The following is a 25,283-nucleotide window of genomic DNA, read 5'->3' on the forward strand; positions in this document are numbered from 1 at the left end:
GACTGGGTATCCAAATGGCAGAGCCTAATTGGAAGCATCTACTTAAAATAGTCTAAATCATTTGGTCAAACCTTTTATTTTGTTTATTACATTTACATTTACTGACACTTGTATACCATATTAGCCTATCCTAAGAAAAGATATAATGAAAATAATTATGATAAAATCCAGTTAATTGAAACCATCATAAAGATAATAAACTTTGTGTATCACAATTTTGTAATCAGATTATGACAAGAATCAGTGAAATAAGAGTTTTAAACATTTTTTGAAAGAAAGGTAATTCTCCTGATTCCTAATTTCCAGTAGTAGTAAATTCCACCATTTGGTAGCTTGTTAAGAGAACCTGGAGGAGTGTATAGTCTATATTAAATTTATGGATTGGTTTTATTATTATTGGGCCTGATAGTCTGTTGGCGGTGATCAGTATTTTGCTGACCGTTGCTGGTGTTAAACTTGGAAATTCAGTACCGGGACATGTCAAGGCACCAGCATTGAATTTACAGTTTTGCAGAGCTGGCTAACTGTGATAGTCAGCACTTAACTGACTGTGGGGAACTGCATAAATATAGGATGACATTTATGCAGCGCTATTTATGCGGTGACTTTGGCCAGGCTTTGGCCTTCTGCAGAAGTCTCACAAGACCGCTGTTGGAACTCTCGGCAGCCATTTTGAAGCAGCGCCAAAAGCAAACTGTCTGTGGCAGCCCTGGACAAGAAAGAGGGGGTTGTTTTCTGCTCCAAAGAGGCCACTAGACTACCAGGCATGATAAGGTACAGTACGGGAGAGGATGGGATGTTGATGGAGTCATTTGGGTGGAGGGGAGGGATCTGTAAAGAAAAAGAAAAGTAGGTGGAGAGAGGCTGGAAAATAAATTGAGGAGAGGACTTACATGATGGGGGAAGAGGGAGGGAAAAGAGGGAAATACTTAGAAGGGGATGGAGAGAAGAGGAGAGGGGGGATATGCTGCTCATGGACAGGAGGGAAAGAAAGGGGACATGTTCAGGAAATGTTCATGTCTAAGCATTTCATGAGCGTGTCATGTTCATTTTGTATTTAGCACAAAAGAAAATGTACTTCTGTTACTTTACCAGTATTTTTTGCTGCTTACACAATCTGGCTTTCTTGGGGGGGGGGGGGGGGGGGTTAGGTGACACTGTGGTGTGGGAGCAGGGATGGGGCTTGACAGGGCCATATTTCCCCATTCTGTGTCTTGGCTTCTGTGAAGAAACAGGCCCGAGGGTACATGAAAATAAATACTAATGATTGTGTTCCTGAACAGCAGAGGTTTACCGTTGCTCTGACTTGGGTGGGCCCTGTGAAGAAATAGGCCCGGGAATTCCTGTTGCTGAAAATAAATACTTATTTTTGCATTCCACCCTTTTTGTCCGGCTGTATTATTTTTTTCCGGCCACGCTAACCACTGCTCAAGGTTTCGCATGATATTTTGAGAAGGTGTGTGAAGAGTTAAAGCTTTTTCTTCTTGGATGTCTGTGGACTTTTGTGCTACCCTATCCAGAAAAGAAAGGAAGGCCAAATCTCCACAAAATAGTCCAAGCAAATCAAACTGTCCCGTTCCGGGCCCTTAGCTGGCGGTCCGCGGGCCGGAGCGGAAGGCTGGGTCGCCCGTGGGATGCGGGGCGACGGGGGAAGAATGCCACGGGGATCGCCGCAGCCACAAGTTGCCCCGAGGCCGGCGATCCAGAAGAACTAACGCCGGCCTCGGAGAAGGAGATCCGCCAGCCAAGATGGCGGCGTCGGCGTCCTCCTCGCTGCAGCGAGACCAGCGAGGAGGCTCCGCCCACTCGCACCGGATTGGCGCATCCGCGCAGGAACTCCGCCCATCGGACGGGAGGACCAATCCGGCCCTCCGCTGCCGGCCGGGGCGGAGAGGATTGGTTCCAGCTGTTCTCCAGCCAGGACGAGCGGGGGATTTAAACGGAGACACGGGGGGGATCCAGTGCTTCCGTTTTGTTGTTTGAAGCCGTCTTGCTAGCTATTTCCAAGACTGTGTTTGTTTCTCAAGACAGCTAGCTGTCCTGCTAGCTATTTCCAAGACTGTGTTTGTTCCTCAAGACAGCTAGCCGTCCTGCTAGCTATTTCCAAGACTGTGTTTGTTCCTCAAGACAGCTAGCCGTCCTGCTAGCTATTTCCAAGACTGTGTTTGTTTCTCAAGACAGCTAGCCGTCCTGCTAGCTATTTCCAAGACTGTGTTTGTTTCTCAAGACAGCTAGCCGTCCTGCTAGCTATTTCCAAGACTGTGTTTGTTTCTCAAGACAGCTAGCCGTCCTGCTAGCTATTTCCAAGACTGTGTTTGTTTCTCAAGACAGCTAGCCGTCCTGCTAGCTATTTCCAAGACTGTGTTTGTTTCTCAAGACAGCTAGCCGTCCTGCTAGCTATTTCCAAGACTGCGTCTGTTCCTCAAGACAGCTAGCCGTCCTGCTAGCTATTTCCAAGACTGTGTTTGTTTCTCAAGACAGCTAGCCCTCCTGCTAGCTATTTCCAAGACTGTGTTTGCTCCTCAAGACAGCTAGCCGTCCTGCTAGCTATTTCCAAGACTGTGTTTGTTCCTGTCGGCAGCTAGCCGTCCTGCTAGCTATTTCCAAGACTGTGTTTGTTCCTGTCGGCAGCTAGCCGTCCAGCTAGCTATTTCCAGTGAGGGCGGTGGGTGTTACTCGTACCAGCCTCACCGTCCTGCTAGCCACTTCCTCCGACTGGGCCGTGCCCAGTGCTCAGTTAGCCGCCCGGCTCAGCTACGCTCACCAAGGACTCCGTACCCATATCCAGCCAGGCCAGCCAACACCCCGGGGTTCCAGCAGTCCTGCTGGCCGCCCGCAGCTGAGGGCTCAACCCTCGGTGAACGGCGGTCGCCGCGGGTGAAGATTGGGGTGCTCGGCTTCTTCCTGGGCCTAGGGGAGCTCGGGAAAACTCGAGAGCTCACCAACACCAGAGCGACATCAGAGCCGCGACACAAACAGTGTAGTGCAGTCACAACATCACACAGTAAAGTGTGCAATAAAAGCATTAAAAATGGTCCTTTATTAAAATAACAAAGGATCCGACACAAGCCGTGTTTTGGTCTAACGGCCTGCATCAGGAGTCCAAAATGTATCTGTGAAAGCCAATACGATGTTTAATATTCTTATGCCAAAACAGAAAGAGAGACCTTTTTGAAACTTCTTCCTCATTATCTGGAGGAAGGAGATACCTTGGGGATTTTCTGATTGGTTTGTTCTGCTCGTGATCTAAACAACAAGAAAAAAAATTCCTAAAAGCAATACCTTTTTACCTCTTAAGTGTATCACAGTTGTAAGAACAGCAGAAAAAAATTGAGAGCCTGATTTACTAAGGTGTACTAATAGTTTGCCTGCTTGGTTTGTAAATAGGCCCCACTGAAACTGTTAGGGCTTTAAGTCACATAAGTGCACATTAATGTGCATTCATTTGGAAAAAGAAAACCCCTCATTATTTAAACTTTATACCCCCTGGAATGCTTTTACATCCATTTGAGTGCAAATGACACAAAGGAAGGACAAGTCTGCATGTATGAATTATAATTGTTTTTTTTCTCCATCTTACATAGAACTTTGCATGCTTTAAGGAATGAAATGCTAATAGTTTAGGCACCAGTGGAGGCTTCCTGCCCAAACTGATGTTCTGTGAGTTTAATTCATAGGCGTAGTTTGACTGTTTCATTTGGGGGGGCAAAAAAATGGGCGGAGCATATTAGCATATCATTTGCATATATACATATGCAAATGAATATGCTAATATGGAGGAAGGAAATGAAATTTACAGGCAAAATATCACAGATGCACATTTCAAAAAGCTGACATTTCAATTAATAAATTATGAATAAAATAAACTTTTATTTACCTTTGTTGTCTGATCATGTAGTTTTTCTATTCGCTTTGATCCCAGTGTCTTCTGTTTTATGCAGTGTCTTCTTTCCAGTAGGCTTCCCTCTGCTCCCCACCCTCCCAGTCCCATCCATCTCTTGCTCCTTCCCTCTGCTCCCCACCCCTCCCAGTCCCATCCATCTTCTGTTCCTTCCCTCTGCTCACCCTCCCTCCGTCCCATCCATCTCTTGCTCCTTCCCTCTGCTGTGCCTGACCTCTCCAAATCCCATCCATCTCCTGGTCCATCCCTCTGCTCCCCACCCCTCGCAGTCCCATCCATCTCTTGCTCCTTCCCTCTGCTCCCCACCCCTCCCAGTCCCATCCATCTCCTGCTCCTTCCCACTGCTTCCCACCCTCCCAGTCCCATCCATCTCCTGCTCCTTCCCACTGCTTCCCACCCCTCCCAGTCCCAACCATCTCTTGCTCCTTCCCGCTGCTCCCCACCCCTCCCAGTCCCATCCATCTCCTGCTCCTTCCCACTGCTTCCCACCCTCCCAGTCCCATCCATCTCTTGCTCCTTCCCTCTGCTCCCCACCCCTCCCAGTCCCAACCATCTCTTGCTCCTTCCCGCTGCTCCCCACCCCTCCCAGTTCCATCCATCTCCTGCTCCTTCCCACTGCTTCCCACCCTCCCAGTCCCATCCATCTCCTGCTCCTTCCCACTGCTTCCCACCCTCCCAGTCCCATCCATCTCTTGCTCCTTCCCTCTGCTCCCCACCCCTCCCAGTACTATCCATCTTCCCTCTGCTCCCCACCCCTCCCCCCCCCCCGCGCGAGGTCCAAGATGGTGATTCCGTTTACCCCCTCTCTTCCTCCCTCCCTCCCTCCGGCGCAGGCAGCAGTCTTTTCCAGCGTTCCTGGCAGCTGTAGCGATATACACGCTGCCTTCGGTCTGCCCCGGAAGCCTTCTCTTCAAGTTCCTGTTCCCACCTATGCGGGAACAGGAACTTGAAGAGAAGGCTTCGGGGCAGAGCCAAAGGCAGCGTGTACAACGCTACCGCTGCCAGGAACGCTGGAAAAGACTGCTGCCTGCGCCGGAGGGAGGGAGGAAGAGAGAGGAGTAGACGGAGACGCTCCTCTCCGTCCGCTTGGCTTCCCTGCCCTCTCTGTCTGCGTCCCGCCCGAAAGGAAATGACGTCAGAGGAAGGCGGGACGCAGTAGGGCAGGGAAGCCAATCGGACGGAGAGGAGCGCGTGCCTGCATGTGTTTTTTTTTTTTTTTTTAACTTTTTTTTTTTTAACTAATGGCGCGGCAGCGCCTCGCGTCGTTTGGGGGGGCACTGCCCCCCCTCGCCCCCCCCAGTCTACGCCTATGGTTTAATTGTACAAATAGAAGCCTCTTGGGGTTGTTTTTCTATAAAGGTACACAAGGCTGTGTTCTACCAAGTCTGATCTGTGAGTCTGAAGGCCCATTAGCTTTTTGATCAGGGACTGTTTCAGTGAGAGCATTATCTGTTCAACATTTTCTCTTGCCATTCTAGTGAGATCTGGGCCCCTGCAAGTCAGCACCAGTCAATTTTCCTTTAAGATAGCCATGTGCAAGATTGGTTTGGAACCACAGGAGACTGATGAGCAATACAGATATACCATGAATAGTAGTTTATCTCTAGAAGTATATCTAATAATTTTTCCCTTTCTTGGTAAACTGTTTTTTTTTTTTTTTTAAATGAGCAGTGCACTTTTCATCAAATGGACCTATGATTGAAGTTGAAACTAATTTCCTTTACTGCAGATGTGAAAGCAACACTGCAAGTGTTTTAAGATGCAGCGATAGCTTATTGTAGATATTTACATCAGGTAGTGAACACAGTTATCTTGCTAAGATCAAATTCTTGCTAAGATCAAATTCATATTCAAATAAAAAAAGGTTGCAGCATGAGAGTGTGATTAGAATAGGTAAAGTGACGAAACCTGGTATAGTCAGATGTTGGTGTGTGTGTGTGCTTTGAGTTGCAAGATAAAGGCAAGGGCAGATTGGAAAAGTCATTGGTTTTTTTTTTTTTCTGTATTTATTTATTGAGATTTATCAACTGCCATTTGAAGAGATTCACCTGAGGCGGTGTACAGCAGATATAATTTAAAATTAAGGGCCAGATTCACTTAAAAGCACCCAAAGTTAAAATCTGCTCTGTGGCAGGGGCGTAGCTAGGTGGGGCCACGGGGGCATGGGCCCCTGCAGATTTAGCCCTGGCCCCCCTGCTTTCACCCCCCCTACACGGACCCTCCCCCGCCACATTTGACTCCCCCCGCTGCTGTCATCAGGTACTTTTGCTGGTGGGGGTCCCCAACCCCCACCAGCTGAAGTCCTCTTCAGCGCCGGTCTCTGGCGCGTTGCTGATCTGGATTCTGTTTCTGTGAGTCCTGACGTCCTCAGGACTCACAGAAACAGAATCCAGATCAGCGAATGCACCGGACTCGGAGACTGGTGCTGATGGGAACTTTTGCTGGCGGGGGTTGGGGACCTCCGCCAGAAAAAGGTACCTGGCATGGTGGGGGAGGGTTGGCGGCAGGAGGGGCGGTCGAAAGAGATGGGGGTAAAAAGTGGCAGGGGGGTTGGCGGTGCCAGGGGGGGGGGCTAAAATGTGCCCCTCACCTCGGGCTCTGCACCCACCGAAGTCTGGCTACGCCCCTGCTCTGTGAGCCCCTTTTACCAAGCTGCGGCAAAGAGAAAGAAAGTTTCATTTTGAGAACATAAAGAACAGCTAAGTACATAAACAGGTTCTTTCTTCAAGAACTATTTTGGTGATGTAAGGTAGAGACGCCAATGTATTCCTATGGTTGTCTCTAGCGTTTAGCATGTGCCTATTGTTAGCGTGCATTAAAAACGCTAGCGCGCCTTAGTAAAAGACCCCCTATAAGTATTAGCAGCCAAAACATATAAGCCGATATTTTACAAAAGGGCAGGACAAAACTTTTAAACCACTTAAACCTATAGGGCCAGGAGAGACGTATCAGGGTGGTGGTGGTGGTGGGGTGCTAAGGGCAGCGCTGTGTCAGCCTGCAAAATATTTTACAAACACAGGACTAGATGTAGAAGCCTAATGTAAAATCAGCATATCTCTTCTCCCTGACCAAGGCATCCTAAAGGCATTCAAAAATGTATAGCACATCAATGGCGATGTCCCAAAATGTGATTATGTAAAACATCTGGGAAAAAAAAGTGTACCCAAGGGTGCCCATGAAGCTGAAAGCAGCACCAACATACTCGCACCAATGGCCACCGAGAGTTCTAGTGGTAATACCTTGTAAGGCCAAAATGGAAGCCTGAACTCTTGTGGTAACTTTGGGGTATTAGCACTAGAACGCTCGGCAGCCATTTTGGATCCCAGAGGCTCATAAGGAACCTCTCCTGACTATTCAAATCGCTTTGAATATCAACCTCTATGTTTTTATTTTTCTTATTTAATATTGTATTAGTTGATTTTTCCGGAGTGATAGTATTTATTTTTTAATCAATGTGATTGTTATCCACCTTGAACCTCAGCCTACCTGGTAATAGTATAATAGAATGTCTATTTAAATTTAAAAAAAAAGAATTCTCATAATGCATACAGAATATAACTTGAATAAGGAAACAAACAAATTAACTCAACCAGCATGCTGTGTATTTATGCTACTGGAAAAATAAGTAAGTCTTATGACCACCTCAGATATGGAATCTCAGTAGGAAGATGCCTGATGTAGAATGACTGCTTTTCACCTTGACAGAAACATAAAAGTTGTTCATCTGTGGTGTTTTAGGCTTCCGTGCAGCAAATATTAAAAAAGAAATAGGTTTGTTCAACATGACACAGGAGATCTAGTACTAATAAGAGATAAAAATTCTATTTCATTCTGCAAATCATAATTGACCAAGCATAGGTCAAACTTTCGCACCACATGGGCTGAATTCACCAAGGCTTTTCTCACATTCTGTATTAATGGGAATTAGGTCTTAGTGTAAAATAACAGGTCTCTAGTTACTTGGACAAGAGTTGTTGCAATGCTTAAACCGGACCAATATTTGTTTTAAAAATGTTGAACTGAAGCTTTTTAGAGGTAGCTAATTTATGGAGGTGACTATCATGTTTACTCTTTCCAAAAATACTAGGACTAGGGGGCACACAGTGAAACTACTAAGTACTAAATTTAAAACAAACAAGAAAAAAAATTCACTCAGCATAATTAAACTCTGGAATTCATTGCCAGAGAAGCAGCTAGCTTAGCAGGGTTTAAAAAAAAAGGTTTGAATACCACTTATTTCTAGGATAAGCAGCATAAAATCTGTTTTACTGTTCTGGGATCTTGCCAGGTACTTGTGACCTGGATTGGCTACTGTTGGAAACTGGATACTGGGCTTGATGGACCTTTAGTTTGTCCCAGTATAGCAACGCTTATAGTTCTTATGGGGTCAGTTTTTACAGATGGCAACCTGATTATTGTTATTTGGAAATTCAAAGTATCTAGTTAAGTTGGGCTGTTTGAATATAACTGATTAAAGGTAACTGGATAACTGACAGGTTATCTTAAGCCTACTACATCAGTGGCTGACTTAACCAGATGATGCGGGTCTTCTACTGATTTGTGTCAAGAAGTTGTGACTTAGCGCATGTTAACTGATAGCATATGGCTGCAGTAGCTAATTCACATGTTCACTGCATAGCATGAAACAGGGTGGGCACCTACGAGCCTGTTCTATAAAGGAATATTATATTAGTATAACCAGATATAAGTGCATATGCAATTAGGCTCAAGCACTTAAGATAGCCAGATTGTTATACATGTGTGGGTCTTACCCATGCTCTGCCCATATTTCACCTATGTGAACACCCAGAGATATGCATGTATGTTAATGTTGGCCAGAAAAACAACAATCATGAGATCTTGGAAAATGGCTGGAGGTACCATATTGCAGAGCTGGATTGGGGATTATAGAGAAATATGGGTATATGAGCGAATAACAGCCCAGCTACATGGTACAGAATCTGAGTTCCAGTTTCATTGGTTCAGGATATGACTGTCTGGGGCTCCTTAATGCGCATAATAACCATGGGTTCTAAGAGACCTGTGAATAAGAAAGGATATTATATTTTGCTTCTCAGTAGGAATGACTAAGAACATGGTATCAGGGGATTCATATTGAGACCCTTGAGCAGAGTTGGTCATCTGGATGGGGGGAAGGGACAGAAGGAAGGGTAAAATGAAAAAGGGGCATGTTCTGTGGGGAATGTATTGTATTAGGCATTTGTACTGAAGTTTGTTCTGCTCTGGGACTTTAGTGGGATGGCTACTAACAATGGGAAGAGGTCCACATTCTTTTGAAATTTGTGGACTGATAATCGAGGGGGGGGGGGGGTGACAGATAACAGAGAAATAGTGGTCTAGGGTCAAACGGACAGTGTCATAGAGTGACAGAAGAAGTCTCAGTGCTATGCTGGACTGGACACAGAATCCAGTGTACATGTATGCCAGTATTCTAGTCATTTATGTGCATATTTGCTACTTAAATGTTAGCCATGAAGGAAGGCTACTGGAAATGATGGGACTGCAGAATAGAAGTCTTTTAAGGTGCTTACCAAATTTTTCCAAGAAATCTATGAGACTGTGTAAAGGCCAACTGACTTGGAAAGATCAGTCTACATACCAATTCAGAAAAAAAGGGAGATCTAACGGACTGCACAAACTATCATGTGGTTAACTATAGTTTGTCAAATCCCTAGGCTACATGGACACAATGCTTTGTGTCTGTCTTCTTACCAACAGAGAGAACAGGATGTGGGGTCTCCAACAGTATTCTGCTCTGCTTGAGAGAAAGGACTAGTATTTCCAATTCATTAAGGGCATCCATATGTTTGAGAAAGATAGGAAATGCTCTGGGCTCATCTTTGACTTGCAACTCAAAGGGGATAACCTTACCCATTTTGTGGACAAATTTAGATAAGGAAAAGTTCTTCACGTGCAGAGCTATTCCTGGCTTCTTGTGTGGACAGAATCCTGATGGAAGTTCGGAGTATTCGCCTTCATTAACAATGCTACTCTAACAGAAGGAAAACTTTAGTTTTACCTGATCATTTTCTTTCCATTATTCACAACATCTGAGTCCAGAAATTGTGGGTTATGTCTATACACCAGCAAGTGGAGGTAGAGGGCAAGAAGCTGAACTCTTAGGATGGCAGGTCGATAAGTCAGCCAGTATTTCACTATCAAAGCAGTAAAAATAATTTTAAAAACCCAAACTTTTCTTTCCTCACAATATCTTTGAAGACATCATCCAATGAACATCACAAACCTTAAGAAACAATCTAAACAGAAAAAAAAAACCAGACAAGGCAGGACTTCTGGACACATCTATTGTGATTAAAGGAAAGAAAATTATTGAGGAAGGCAATTTTTCTTTCCATTGCATTAGCAACAGATGAGTACATAAATTGCGGGATATAGCAAAGCAGTCCTCAAGTAGGGTGGGATTTGAAGCACCATGCCTGGCTGAGATATCAAGGAAAATGCTTCGAAAAAGTATGCAAGGAGGACCAGGTGGCCAACTGACAGATTTCCTCAAGAGAAAAAGCACGCAATTCAGCCCAAGACAGAGCGAGCTCTTGTGGAATGTGCTTTCATCAAGATTGTCAATACCTTGCCTGATAGAACATAAGCAGAAGAAATAGCTTCCTTAATCTGTTGCACAGTGATAATCTTAGAAACCAAGAAACCTTTATTAGGCCCCAGCAGCATCATTTGTGAGTGACATTGGCCTTGGAGGTAGTTCTTTGTTGACTTTCATCCTTTCTAACGATAGACCCTTTTATGTTTGGCACTTGTCAAGTTCTTCTGCAATTCATAAGCTCCCTTAAGGAGTACTGGACCACTTGTAAAACGTTCTGATTAGTTATTTTACTAGAATGATGGTATATCAAAAATCATAAATAAAGATTCACATTTACCCTTCCACTCCATTCAGGATTTTGTAGGCCTCCATCATATTGAGCCTGCAAATAGGTGGGAAAATGTGGGGTACATATGTAACATATAAATCTCCCCCTCCCATCTCTTCACCAAATTGAAGAGTCCTACCTTCTTTAGCCTTTCCTCATACAGTGTGAGGAAGAGTTCTGTCCCGTTAATCATTTTGGCTTTCTAATGCTGCTTTATCTTTTTTTGTAACCAACAACTAAAATTGAACACACTATTCAAGGTGAGGTCGCAACATGGAGCAATACGGAGAAGTTATAATATTCTTTGTTTAAATTTTCTGTTCCTTTCCTAATAGCTCCTAACATTTTGTTTGTTTTTATGGCCGCCGCTGATGTCACAGATATTCTTATTGGGTGGTGACTTCTATTGTGGAACTTAGCACCGTGCTCTCCTAAGGCTGTCCATGGAGCATTGATGCAGAAACCTGTACTGCAACGTTCCTCCCATTTGCATATCCGGTCTATTTCTCTCAGGGTGCTGTGCTCTTAAGTGGGCTCTATGTTTACTGCTTACATGAAAGTGGGAGCAGAGGGTGTTGTGGTGCCAGATGGAATATTGCAACTATGTACTACATGTAATATATGCCGTGGCCCTGCTTACATTTGTTGTTCCCGAGAGCATATGTACTCACCTTTCATCTGTCTTCCCTTGCATCTCTAGAATACAGACAGCTCCTTCCCCTCCTCCAGAGTTTTGTCCTCATTATGTGTTTGTCCTGCAGGTTTGTGACCTTTTTCCCATTCCCAGTTTGTCACCCTCTCTTCTGTTATTCTTGTGTGCCACGGGACCTGTGCTATGTTTTTCCTGTAACTTGTTTGTTTGTCTGGCCCATCTATCAATCCAACCCAATTTTATGCATGGATATAGTTTCAGATACATCTATTTCCCTTCCGTATCTAATCTAGTATTCTCTTCCCAGCAGTGCCCCTTTGTTGGCACTTACCTCTCTAAGGCATGATGCTTGCCTGTTGAATCTCTCAACCTCTCCACAATGACCTACTCCCTGACTGCCCCTTTTACCCCTTGTTCACCTAATGGTCCAACTGACTCCCTCACACACTTCCTGCTTCAAAAAAACCTGAGAAATGTTTTTATTATGAATTATTGTTTCTACGTAAGTTTCTCTTCAAATTCTATTTTTCTGCTTGCCTTATTAATGCTTTTCTTTTAACTTGCCAGTTCTTATGCTGTTTCTTGTTTTCCTTATTCAGATCCCCTTTTCCATTTTTTGAAAGATGTTCTTTTGGCTATAATAGTCTTTTTCAACTCACCTTTTAACTGTGCCAGTAGTCATTTGGCTCTCTTTCTACTTTTAATGTGCATCTGGTTTGAGTTTCTAAGATGAAATGTCCATGTGTGATGTAAATTCTTAACCTTTGCAGCTGTTCCTTTTAGTATTTGCAAACCATTTCCCTCATTTTATCATAGACTCCCTTTTGAAATTAAATGCTATTTCAGTACATTTCCCTAGTTTCCTCCCTACTGTTAAGTCAAATTTGATCACATTATGATCACTGCTGCCAAACAGCTCCAACATTTATGCCTTGCACCAAAACTTGCTCAAAACTTGTGCTCTGGTTCCTGAACCAGTTGCTTGCTCCGTGAAGCAATCATTTATTTCGTCTAGGAATTTTGCCTCCTCTGTATGTTTTGATGGGACACTTAACCAGTTAATAATAGGATTATTGAAATCACCCATTATAATTGCACTGCCAAATTTATTGACTTCCCTAGTTTCTGGTACCATTTCATTGTGGCCACATGGATGAGTAGTACACTCCCACTGCTATTCTCTTCCTCTTCCCACATAGAGGGGGTCTTTTACTAAAGGTTAGCTCGAGTTATCTGCAGCAGGTCCCATTTTCTTCCTATGGGCCCTGCTGCAGATAACTCGAGCTAATCTTTAGTAAACGTCCCCCTCTATGTGCTGTAGCATTTAACTTCAAAAGGGAGTCTATGATAAAATGAGGAAAATGGTTTGCAAATACTAAAAGGAACAGCTGCCCCACTTGAAATAGTAAAACTTACAAGATTGTATCACGGTGAGAAAGCATAAGGATAAAAGTTCAGCAGGAAACAAAGTGCACTGTAGAATCTTTATGGGTACAAATTCTGAGGGTCCATAAGAAGAAAATGGGACCTGCCGGGACGTCCTACGAGGACGTCCTCAGGAAAATTGGGCACCCCGCCCCGTTCGATTGTGCCCCTCCTTGGGGCCCTTTTACAAAGAGCGATAGGCTCTACGCATGTGCAGCACGCACCAAAATGAGACTACTGCCAGACTATCACGCTCCCCTGGTGGTAATTTCAGATTTGGCACATGCCCCTATCGCCAGGACAAATATATTTTTTACATTTCCTAGCGCGTGTGGTTTTTCCAGCATTAATCGGCAGTTGGCGTGCGCCAGCCGGTCACCATGTGTGTAGCGTGTGAAACCTTACCACTATATCAATGTGTGGTGTTAAGGGCTCAGGCTGTAAATAGGCACATGCTGGTTTTAATTTTACCCCAGGCTCTTTTCCCGGCCCATTGAAAACAAAAAGCCCTTTTCCCCAAATGCGGTAAAAACTGGCCCAGCATGCGCCAAAAACACGTGCCCACACTATCGCAGGCCAATTTATGCTGTGGCTTAGTAAAAGGACCCCTATGAGCACAAGCTAACACAAGGCAGGAAATTCTAGGACCTTTGAAAGCAAAATCAGTATATACTGTCAAGACAAGCTAGGACGTGATTGAAGTACCGTGTAATATTACTTCCAGTATAGAATGTATTCAAAAGAGGAGCAGGTGTTTCTTTGAAGTACTGTACTTTGATTATAGGATCGGTATAAAAGATAAACTGTATGGACCTTCTTTGTTTTTATAATAAAATTTTAAATAGTTAAATATGTGACAAAACAGGATGTTCAATTACCTACACGTGAAAGCCCCTTGTTTATAGTTTTCTTTAGTAATACACAAAGACAAATTTAGTTTTGTATTAAATTCTTTTACCAGTGTCTGTATTGAGGTTTAATTTTCTGTCCTGAAGTATAACTAGTTAGCCAATGAAAGCAAAAATTTTTCTTTTCAAGTTCTATTATTTTTATAGAGCTTATTAAAGGCAGATTCTCAACTTAATTCGTATTTATAACCCGCTTTACCTACAAGTTCTATGCGGTTTACATTTAACATTATGTTATCAAAAGATTAGCTAACATTGATGCAATATTATCTAAAGCAGGGGTGTCCAACCTTGACCCTCTCCAGGACGGGTTTTCAGGATTTTCTCAATAAATATGCATGAGATCTATTTGCATACAGTGGAGGCAGTGCATGCAAATCTCAAGCATATTCATTAGGGAAATCCTGAAAACCTGAGTGGATTGCGGTCCTCAAGGATCGAGGTTGGACAACCCTGATCTAAAGTGATAAAATGCTGATTTTAGGAGCAGAGCTTTTAGTAATGAACCCACTCCAGGCTTTGGCTTCAAATTGTTTTAGAAAATTTGTAACTGTTACCTTTTTTCTTCTTCCCCCCCAGGTACAATGGCTCTCTCCCAAATGGTGACAGAGGGCGCAGGAAAAGCAGATTTGCATTGTATAAGCGACTCAAGCCAAATGGCGTCAAACCCAGCACTGTGCATGTGTTATCAACACCCCAGGCATCCAAGGTATGTTCTGTTGGATAATGAGTGGCATAGTTTCCTTCTTTAATCCCCTTTTTTTGTCTCTTCAGTTTTCACCAGCTGTATGATTACCAATTGTTGATAAACCGTTCTATTAAATATGCAAAGCCTTCTAGATAGCAAAAGGCATATTGCCATTCTCTGGGTTTAAATGATGAAGCATGCAATCAGATTGAAATAAATAAAATACAACTTTCGTAAGACTAAATTCTGCATATGTTAGAATGGGTATGGTTTGAAAAAGATGTATGCAGGTGGTTTAAAACCTGCTTGATACAGCAGCTTTTAATGCACGTTGTTAATCATGGTTCTGTCCCTATAAGCAGATTTGTTCTTGATTTATGTGCCCCTTTCACTAGATGAAATGCCATGGAAAGCAGAGGTACACATACTGGCCTAACCCTGGAAGGGCACGTGCTCTAAAGCATGTCAGTAGTTAACTGGCAAAAGCTGCCACTGTAGTGGCTGCCTCTTTCCCTTCCTCCTAGGGCTTAGATACACTATGAGAACATTAAAAGCAAACAGACAAAAACCCAGCCATACTAGGTCCACCCAAAGGTCCTTAAAGCCCTCCAGGTCACCAGTGCATGACAGGGTCCCTAAGAGCATATAGAATCCATTGTCCTTATGCCCAGGGATAAGGAATGTTTTCTCCAAGTCTAATTGTATTTTAGAGATTTATCCTCCAGAAATTTGCCCAGATCTACTTTTAGACTCAGCAGCTATGCTAACTGCTTTTACCACATCATCTGACAACAAATTTCAGAAAATATTGTCTCACTCAACATGCAATTAAACTCTTAAGATTTTTTTAAAATGTGTTACCTAGAAATGCCATGACTTGTTCCATAATCTTTGTACCTTTTGAAAAAGTAAACTAAGTTATGTTTACATATTGCATTCCATTTTTTTAATAGACCTCTATATCATATCTCCCTTCAGCTATATCTTCAAGCTGAATAGCCCTAACCCATTTCGCTTTTCCTCACAAAGGAACTCTTTATCATTTTGGTTTGCCCTTCTCTATATCTTTTGTCCTTATACTAAACCTTTTTTTTTTTAGATATCTCAACCAGAATTGCATTCTTTGCTTTTGTCCACATTAAATTTATTCTCCGAGGACAAGCAGGCTGCTTGTTCTCACTGATGGGTGACGTCCACGGCAGCCCCTCCAATCGGAATCTTCACTAGCAAAGTCCTTTGCTAGTCCTCGCGCGCCCGCGCGGCCGTCTTCCCGCCCGAAACCGGCTCGAGCAGGCCAGTCTTCTTTTGTCCGCACTCGGTACGGTCGTGTTTTCGCCGTGTCGAGCCCCGGAAAGTCGACCTCGCGCGTCCTTTTTTCGTTGACGTGTGTTTTCTTTGGAAAATCTTTAAAAAATTGTTGGGAAGTGCTCCGGAAGCCCCCCGGGCTTCATTTGTCCCTTCCCGTATTTTTCAGTCTTTGCCCCGGTAAGTTTTCTTTCGTCGTCGGGGTAGGCCTCTTTCGGCCTCGGTCGAGATTTTCTCCCTAAAACTTTTTGGTGCTCAAATTCGCCATTTCGGATTTTGATTTCGCCGGCGTGATTTTTCCGCCCATGACATTGAAGCCTTCCAGCGGCTTCAAGAAGTGCACTCAGTGCGCCCGGGTAATCTCGCTCACTGATAGGCACTCGTCGTGTCTTCAGTGTCTGGGGGCTGAGCACCGTCCTCAGAACTGTAGTCTGTGTTCCCTGTTACAAAGGCGGACTCAGGTAGCGAGATTGGCCCAGTGGAACGTTTTGTTCTCGGGCTCTTCGTCGGCATCGACACCAAGGTCATCGAGTGCATCGACGTCGTCAGCGTCCAGACCTTCATCCTCGGCCGCCAGTGCATCGAGGCATCGGCCCTCTGCATCGGCGCCGAGACATCGGATAGCTGTATCGACGTCGGTGGTACCGGGACCTCGTCTGCTGATGTCGTCGGACGGTGGTGCATTGTCAGGAGTGCAGGTGAGGGCTGTCCATTCCCCTGCTGGTGGCGGTGAGCCTTCGGGTGGGTCTCCCCCTACCCTGAGGGCTCCTGCGGTACAGCCCCCCCGAGATCGACCTCCTTCGACCTCGGCCCCGAGGAAGCGACGGCTGGATTCTACGTCCTCCTCGTCGGTGCCGGGGAGCTCCGGTGACATGCTTCGGAAGAAGTCGAAGAAGCATCGACACTGGTCTCCTCCCCGCGTCGGCACCGAGAGCTCTGGGTCGCCGAGGGAGTCGGCACCCAGCAGGCATCGGCACCGAGAGGACCGCTCACCCTCTGTTCAGGAGGTGTCGATGCGCTCCACTCTGGACAGCCCGGAACAGCCTCCACGCCCGGAACAGGTTCTGACGTCGACGCCTGCATCGACCTCCATGCCTTTCTCTGCAGCCGCTCTGAACGAGAGCCTCCGGGCCGTTCTCCCAGAGATTCTGGGAGAGCTGTTGCGCCCTACCCCTCCGGTACCGGCGGTGCTTGCGCCTCCGGTACCGTCGAGCGTGGCGCCGGCTGGCCCATCGCCCGGGGTGAGGTCCCCGACGTCGGTACCGCGTGCGGTGCCGACTGCGGCCACCTCCCAGGAAGGCTCCCCGACTACGTCGGCGGAGGGAGCTTCGCCGATGCGGGCGAGGGAGTCTACCTCTCGACGCCCCCATCGTGGACGTGGCTCCACTGAGTCGAGCCGGGCGAGGTTGCAGACACAGGTTCGTGAACTTGTGTCTGACACCGAAGGTGAGGCCTCGTGGGAAGAAGAGGAAGACCCCAGATATTTCTCTGACGAGGAGTCTGAGGGTCTTCCTTCTGATCCCACTCCCTCCCCTGAAAGACAGCTTTCTCCTCCTGAGAGTCTGTCTTTCGCTTCCTTTGTCCGGGAGATGTTTACGGCCATCCCCTTCCCGGTGGTTGTGGAGGACGAGCCCAGGGCTGAAATGTTTGAGCTCCTGGACTATCCTTCTCCACCTAAGGAAGCGTCCACTGTTCCCTTGCACCATGTCCTGAAAAAGACATTGCTTGCGAACTGGACCAAGCCATTAAGTAATCCCCACATTCCCAAGAAGATCGAGTCCCAGTACCGGATCCATGGGGACCCAGAGCTGATGCGCACCCAGTTGCCTCACGACTCTGGAGTTGTGGATCTGGCCCTAAAGAAGGCTAAGAGTTCTAGGGAGCATGCTTCGGCGCCCCCGGGCAAAGACTCTAGAACCTTAGACTCCTTTGGGAGGAAGGCCTACCATTCCTCTATGCTCGTGGCCAAAATCCAGTCTTACCAGCTCTACACGAGCATACACATGCGGAACAATGTGCGGCAGTTGGCGGGCTTGGTTGATGCGCTCCCCCCTGAGCAAGCCAAGCCTTTTCAGGAGGTGGTCAGGCAGCTGAAGGCGTGCAGAAAATTCCTGGCCAGAGGGGTGTATGACACCTTTGATGTTGCGTCCAGGGCCGCTGCTCAAGGTGTGGTGATGCGCAGGCTCTCATGGCTGCGTGCCTCCGACCTGGAGAATAGACTCCAGCAGCGGATTGCGGACTCGCCTTGCCGTGCGGACAATATTTTTGGAGAGAAGGTCGAGCAGGTGGTAGAGCATCTCCACCAGCGGGACACCGCATTTGACAAGTTCTCCCGCCGGCAGCCTTCAGCCTCTACCTCTACAGGTAGAAGATTTTTTGGGGGAAGGAGGACTGTTCCCTACTCTTCTGGCAAGCGTAGGTACAATCCCCCTTCTCGACAGCCTGCGGCCCAGGCTAAGCCCCAGCGCGCTCGCTCTCGTCAGCAGCGTGCGCCTCAGCAAGGCCCCGCGGCTCCCCAGCAAAAGCAAGGGGCGAGCTTTTGACTGGCTCCAGCAGAGCATAGCCGACATCCAAGTGTCCGTGCCGGGCGACCTGCCGGTCGGGGGGAGGTTGAAAGCTTTTCACCAAAGGTGGCCTCTCATAACCTCCGATCAGTGGGTTCTGCAAATAGTCCGGCAAGGATACACCCTCAATTTGGCCTCAAAACCTCCAAATTGTCCACCGGGAGCTCAGTCTTACAGCTTCCAGCACAAGCAGGTACTTGCAGAGGAACTCTCCGCCCTTCTCAGCGCCAATGCGGTTGAGCCCGTGCCATCCGGGCAAGAAGGGCTGGGATTCTATTCCAGGTACTTCCTTGTAGAGAAGAAAACAGGGGGGATGCGTCCCATCCTAGACCTAAGGGCCCTGAACAAATATCTCGTAAAAGAAAAGTTCAGGATGCTTTCCCTGGGCACCCTACTTCCCATGATTCAGGAAAACGATTGGCTATGCTCTCTGGACTTGAAGGATGCCTACACACACATCCCGATACTGCCAGCTCACAGACAGTATCTGCGATTTCAGCTGGGCACACGTCACTTCCAGTACTGTGTGCTACCCTTTGGGCTCGCCTCTGCGCCCAGGGTGTTCACAAAGTGCTTGGCTGTAGTAGCAGCAGCACTTCGCAGGCTGGGGGTGCACGTCTTCCCATATCTCGACGATTGGCTGGTGAAGAACACGTCCGAGGCAGGAGCCCTGCAGTCCATGCAGATGACTGTTCGCCTCCTGGAGCTACTGGGGTTTGTGATAAATTACCCAAAGTCCCATCTTCTCCCAGCACAGATACTCGAATTCATAGGAGCTCTGCTGGATTCTCGGACGGCTCGCACCTATCTCCCAGAGACGAGAGCCAACAACTTGTTGTCCCTCGTCTCGCGGGTGCGAACGTCCCAGCAGATCACAGCTCGGCAGATGTTGAGATTGCTGGGCCACATGGCCTCCACAGTTCATGTGACTCCCATGGTCCGCCTTCACATGAGATCTGCTCAATGGACCCTAGCTTCTCAGTGGTTTCAGGCTGCTGGGGATCTAGAAGACGTGATCCACCTGTCCACGAGTTTTCTCGAATCCCTGTATTGGTGGACGATTTGGTCCAATTTGACTCTGGGACGTCCTTTCCAAATTCCTCAGCCACAAAAAGTGCTGACCACGGATGCGTCTCTCCTGGGATGGGGAGCTCATGTCGATGGGCTTCACACCCAAGGAAGCTGGTCCCTCCAGGAACGCGGTCTACAGATCAATCTCCTGGAGTTGCGAGCGATCTGGAACGCTTTGAAGGCTTTCAGAGATCGGCTGTCCCACCAAATTATCCAAATTCAGACAGACAACCAGGTTGCCATGTACTATGTCAACAAGCAGGGGGGCACCGGATCTCGCCCCCTGTGTCAGGAAGCCGTCAGCATGTGGCTCTGGGCTCGCCGTCACGGCATGGGGCTCCAAGCCACATATCTGGCAGGCGTAAACAACAGTCTGGCCGACAGACTGAGCAGGATTATGCAACCTCACGAGTGGTCGCTCAACTCCCGAGTGGTGCGCCAGATCTTCCAAGCGTGGGGCACCCCCTTGGTGGATCTCTTCGCATCTCGAGCGAACCACAAAGTCCCTCAGTTCTGTTCCAGGCTTCAGGCCCACGGCAGACTGGCATCGGATGCCTTCCTCCTGAATTGGGGGGAGGGCCTGCTGTATGCTTATCCTCCCATTCCTCTGGTGGGGAAGACTTTGTTGAAACTCAAGCAAGACCGAGGCACCATGATTCTGATTGCTCCTTTTTGGCCGCGTCAGATCTGGTTCCCTCTTCTTCTGGAGTTATCCTCCGAAGAACCGTGGAGATTGGAGTGTTTTCCGACCCTCATCACGCAGGACGAAGGGGCTCTTCTGCATCCCAGCCTCCGGTCCCTGGCTCTCACGGCCTGGATGTTGAGAGCGTAGACTTTGCCTCTTTGGGTCTGTCAGAGGGTGTCTCCCGCATCTTGCTTGCTTCCAGGAAAGAGTCCACTAAGAGGAGTTACTTCTTTTTATGGAGGAGGTTTGCCGTCTGGTGTGACAGCAAGGCCCTAGATCCTCGCTCTTGTCCTACACAGACCCTGCTTGAATACCTTCTGCACTTGTCTGAGTCTGGTCTCAAGACCAACTCTGTAAGGGTTCACCTTAGTGCAATCAGTGCATACCATTACCGTGTGGAAGGTAAGCCGATCTCAGGACAGCCTTTAGTTGTTCGCTTCATGAGAGGTTTGCTTTTGTCAAAGCCCCCTGTCAAGCCTCCTACAGTGTCATGGGATCTCAATGTTGTTCTCACCCAGCTGATGAAACCTCCTTTTGAGCCACTGAATTCCTGCCATCTGAAGTACTTGACCTGGAAGGTCATTTTCTTGGTGGCAGTTACTTCAGCTCGTAGAGTCAGTGAGCTTCAGGCCCTGGTAGCCCAGGCCCCTTACACCAAATTTCATCATAACAGAGTAGTCCTCCGCACTCACCCTAAGTTCTTGCCAAAGGTCGTGTCGGAGTTCCATCTGAACCAGTCAATTGTCTTGCCAACATTCTTTCCCCGTCCTCATTCCTGCCCTGCTGAACGTCAGCTGCACACATTGGACTGCAAGAGAGCATTGGCCTTCTACCTGGAGCGGACACAGCCCAACAGACAGTCCGCCCAATTGTTTGTTTCTTTTGATCCCAATAGGAGGGGAGTGGCTGTGGGGAAACGCACCATATCCAATTGGCTAGCAGATTGCATTTCCTTCACTTACGCCCAGGCGGGGCTGGCTCTTGAGGGTCATGTCACGGCTCATAATGTTAGAGCCATGGCTGCGTCGGTAGCCCACTTGAAGTCAGCCTCTATTGAAGAAATTTGCAAAGCTGCGACGTGGTCATCTGTCCACACATTCACATCTCATTACTGCCTGCAGCAGGATACCCGACGCGACAGTCGGTTCGGGCAGTCAGTTCTTCAGAACCTGTTTGGGCTTTAGGATCCAACTCCACCCCCCGAGGGCCCTGTTTGTTCTGTTCCAGGCTGCACTCTCAGTTAGTTGGTAAATTTTTTAGGTCAATCTCAGTTATGTCCTCGCCGTTGCGAGGCCCAATTGACCATGGTTGTTGTTTTGTGTGAGCCTGGGGGCTAGGGATACCCCATCAGTGAGAACAAGCAGCCTGCTTGTCCTCGGAGAAAGCGAATGCTTCATACCTGTAGAAGGTATTCTCCGAGGACAGCAGGCTGATTGTTCTCACAAACCCGCCCGCCTCCCCTTTGGAGTTGTGTCTTCCCTTGTATTGTCTTGCTACATACTGGACTGGCCGGCTCGAGCCGGTTTCGGGCGGGAAGACGGTCGCGCATGTGCGGTGCGCGCGGGCGCGCGAGGACTAGCAAAGGACTTTGCTAGTGAAGATTCCGATTGGAGGGGCTGCCGTGGACGTCACCCATCAGTGAGAACAATCAGCCTGCTGTCCTCGGAGAATACCTTCTACAGGTATGTAGCATTCGCTATCTGCCATTTGAGTACCCAGTCTTCTAGTCTTGCAAGGTTCTTACTCAATTTCTCACAATGCACTTGTGATTTACATAAGAGTAGCTATACTGGGTCAGACCAGTGGTCCATCTAGCCCAGTATCCTAGAAACATAGAAACATGACGGCAGATAAAGGCCATATGACCCATCCAGTCTGCCCATCCTCTGTAACCCCTAATTCTTCCTGTTCCTATGCGATCCCACATGCTTATCCCATGCCTTTTTAAATTCTGGAACAGTCCTCGACTCCACCACCTCCACCGGGATGCCATTCCACACCTCCACCACCCTTTCTGTGAAATAATACTTCCTTAGGTTACTCCTAAGCCTATTCCCTCTTAAATTTGTCATATGCCCCCTCATTCCAGAGCTCTCCTTCATTTGAAAAAGGCTCTCTTCCTGTACATAAATGCCCTTGAGATATTTAAACGTTTCTATCATGTCTCCTCTCTCCCTCCTCTCTTCCAGCGTATACATGTTGAGGTTCATAAGTCTGTCCCTATAATTTTTGCATTCAAGACCGCTTACTAATTTTATAGCCGCCCTCTGGACCGACTCCATCCTGTTTATATCTTTCCGTAGGTGCGGTCTCCAGAACTGCACGCAGTAGTCCAAATGTGGCCTCACCAGAAACGTATACAACGGCACTATCACCTCCTTTTTCCTACTGGTCATGCCTCTCTTTATGCACCCAAGCATCCTTCTGGCTTTGGTCGTCGCTTTTTCTACCTGTTTGGAAGCTTTAAGGTCATAAGACACAATCACCCCCAAGTCTACTACTACTTATCATTTCTATAGCTGTACTAGACGTACGCAGCGCTGTACACTTGAACATGAAGAGACAGTCCCTGCTCAACAGAGCTTACAATCTAATTAGGACAGACAAGCAGGACAAGCAAGAGATAAGGAAATATTAAAGTGAGATGACATTTAGTGCTGATCTTGTAAGAATCAAAAAGATAACAAAGCCTGAAATGGAAGTCCCGCTCTTCCTTCGTACACTGAAGCACTTCACCCCCTATACTGTACCATTCCCTCAGATTTTTGCGACCCAAGTGCATGACCCTGCATTTTTTGGGATTAAACCTTAGTTGCCAAATATTGGTCCATTCCTCTAGTTTCGCTAGGTCCTTCCTCATGTCTTTCACACCCTCCAAGATGTCCACCCTGTTGCAGAGTTTAATATCATCCGCAAAGAGACAAACCTTACCAGACAGCCCTTCCGCAATATCGCTCACAAAGACGTTAAAAAGAGCTGGCCCTAGGATCGATCCCAGCGGTACTCCACTGACGACATCCTTTTCTTCAGAGCAAGCTCCATTTACCACTACCCTTTGTCTCCTACCATTCAACCAATTTTTTTTTTTTTTTTCATTTTAATTATTTATTCATTTAAAATATCATACAAGAAACAATCTTGTTTTGGAAAGCATCCAGTAAATAAGAAATTACATATAATAATAAAAGAAAAATTAGCAGGAAGCATGACGCTCAAGTCCATAAATTGAGATTCAAGAATTCGGAAATAGGAGAAAGAAAAAAAATAAAATAGAAGGAAAATTAAACATGTAGGATTAAGCATTCTCTGTTAAGTAGGGTTAATATATCTTCTTTAGCGCTTTTCCTGTTTCGCTGAGGTTACAAGTGCTGAGACATGGACAGGTTCTGTAAACACATATTTCTTCCCCTCAAGCCTTATTATGCACTTGCAGGGGTATCTTAAAAAAAAGGTACCCCCCAAGTGCAAAACTTCAGGCCTAAGGAGCAAAAATTGTTTCCTCCGTCTTCCTGTCTCCTTTGAGACATCAGGAAAAAGCAATATATTAAAACCTAAAAAAGGTTTTTCTTTATTCCGGAAAAACAGACGGAAGATCTAATCTTTGTCAGGCAATAATGCAACAGTCGCCACGAGAGTGGCGGCTGTTGCCAATTCAGAGTCAGAGGATTCAAGCAAAGAGAGACCTCTAAAGGCTGTTCAAGCGGATTCAAGTCTTTCCCTGGAATATAATAAACTTGAGAGAATGGTGGTAAATTCTGAACTGGTATATTCAAAACAGTATGTAGGTAACGTTACCATTCAACCAATTTTTAACCCAATCAGTTACTCTAGGTCTCATACCGAGGGCACTCAATTTATTTATCAGTTGCCTTTGTGGAACCGTGTCATAGGCTTTGCTGAAATCCAAGTATACCACATCAAGCGCCCCTCCCACATCCAACTGTTTGGTCACCTAGTCGAAGAAGACAGTCAGATTCGTCTGACACGACCTGCCACTAGTGAAGCCATGCTGCCTCGGGTCCCGCATTCCATGTAGTTCAAGAAATCTCACAATCCTCCTCTTTAGAACCCCTTTAGCCTTTGTTTTCTGCAGCCCTACCCCCCGGTCTTTCATTCGTTAACACAGAGCTAAAATAATTGTTAAGCAGTTCAGCTTTATTCTTATCATCATCCACATGTTTCTCTCCCTCAGCTTTGAGTCTCACAATGCTATTATGGCACTTCCTCTTGTCACTTACATATCTGAAAAAGGTCTTGTCCCCCAATTTTACCATATTAGCTATCTTTTCCTCCATTTGCTGCTTCGCTTTCCTGATAGCTTTTCCAGCTTCTCTTCGCTTATTTAGGTATTCCCTCTTGTCTTCATCTTTCTGAGTCGTCTTATTACGTGCAAAGGCTAGCCTCCTTACCCTTATCTTTTCAGCTACTACATTCGAGTACCAGAGAGGCCTTCTTTTCCTTTTCCTTTTATGTAATTTTCTAACATAAAGGTTAGTTGCCTTTAATATAGCTCCTTTCAGTCTTGTCCATTGCTGTTCTGCAACCTTCAGCTGTTCCCATCCCGCTAACTGTTCCTTGAGAAATTCCCCCATCTCGGCAAAGTTCGTTCCTTTGAAATCCAGGACCTTCAGTCTCGAATGAGCCCTCTCTTCTGTTTTAATATTGAACCATACCATACAATGATCACTAGATGCCAAATGGTCTGTCACCTTGACATCAGAAACGTACTCTCCATTCTTAAGCACCAGGACCAGAACAGCTCTATCCCGCGTCGGTTCCGTTACCCACTGCTGGAACAATTCTTCCTGTAGGGAATCTAAGATCTCTTTGCTTCTAGACTGTTTTCCAAACAGTGGCCAAGTCAGGTCACAAGTATCTGGCAGAAACCCAAATTGTGGCAATACTCCATACTACAAATCCCAGGGCAAGCAGTTGCTTCCCATGTCTGTCCCAATAGCAGACTATGGACTTTAACTCCAGGAATTTGTCCAAACCTTTTTTTAAACTGAGATACGCTAACCGCTGTTACCACATCATCTGGCAAAGAGTTCCAGAGCTTTAACTATTCGTTGAGTGAAAAAATATTTCCTTCTATTTGTTTTAAAAGTATTACCATGTAACTTCCTCAAGTGTTCCATAGTCTTTGTACTTTTGGAATGAGTAAAAAATTAGCAAC

The 25,283-nt window shown here is 46.4% G+C and overlaps 1 protein-coding gene across 1 annotated transcript in view; it reads left to right on the forward strand.

Moving 5' to 3' along the window:
- PELI2 (pellino E3 ubiquitin protein ligase family member 2) overlaps positions 1 to 25,283 on the forward strand; it is a 193,350-nt gene that overhangs the window by 81,442 nt on the left and 86,625 nt on the right. Inside the window, exon 2 of the mRNA XM_030215316.1 lies at positions 14,374 to 14,503. Within this exon, the coding sequence (XP_030071176.1) occupies positions 14,374 to 14,503 (130 nt within the window). The remainder of the gene's footprint in view (positions 1 to 14,373; positions 14,504 to 25,283) is intronic.

Source organism: Microcaecilia unicolor, chromosome 9, assembly GCF_901765095.1.
Source record: "Microcaecilia unicolor chromosome 9, aMicUni1.1, whole genome shotgun sequence".
NCBI lineage: Eukaryota > Metazoa > Chordata > Amphibia > Gymnophiona > Siphonopidae > Microcaecilia > Microcaecilia unicolor.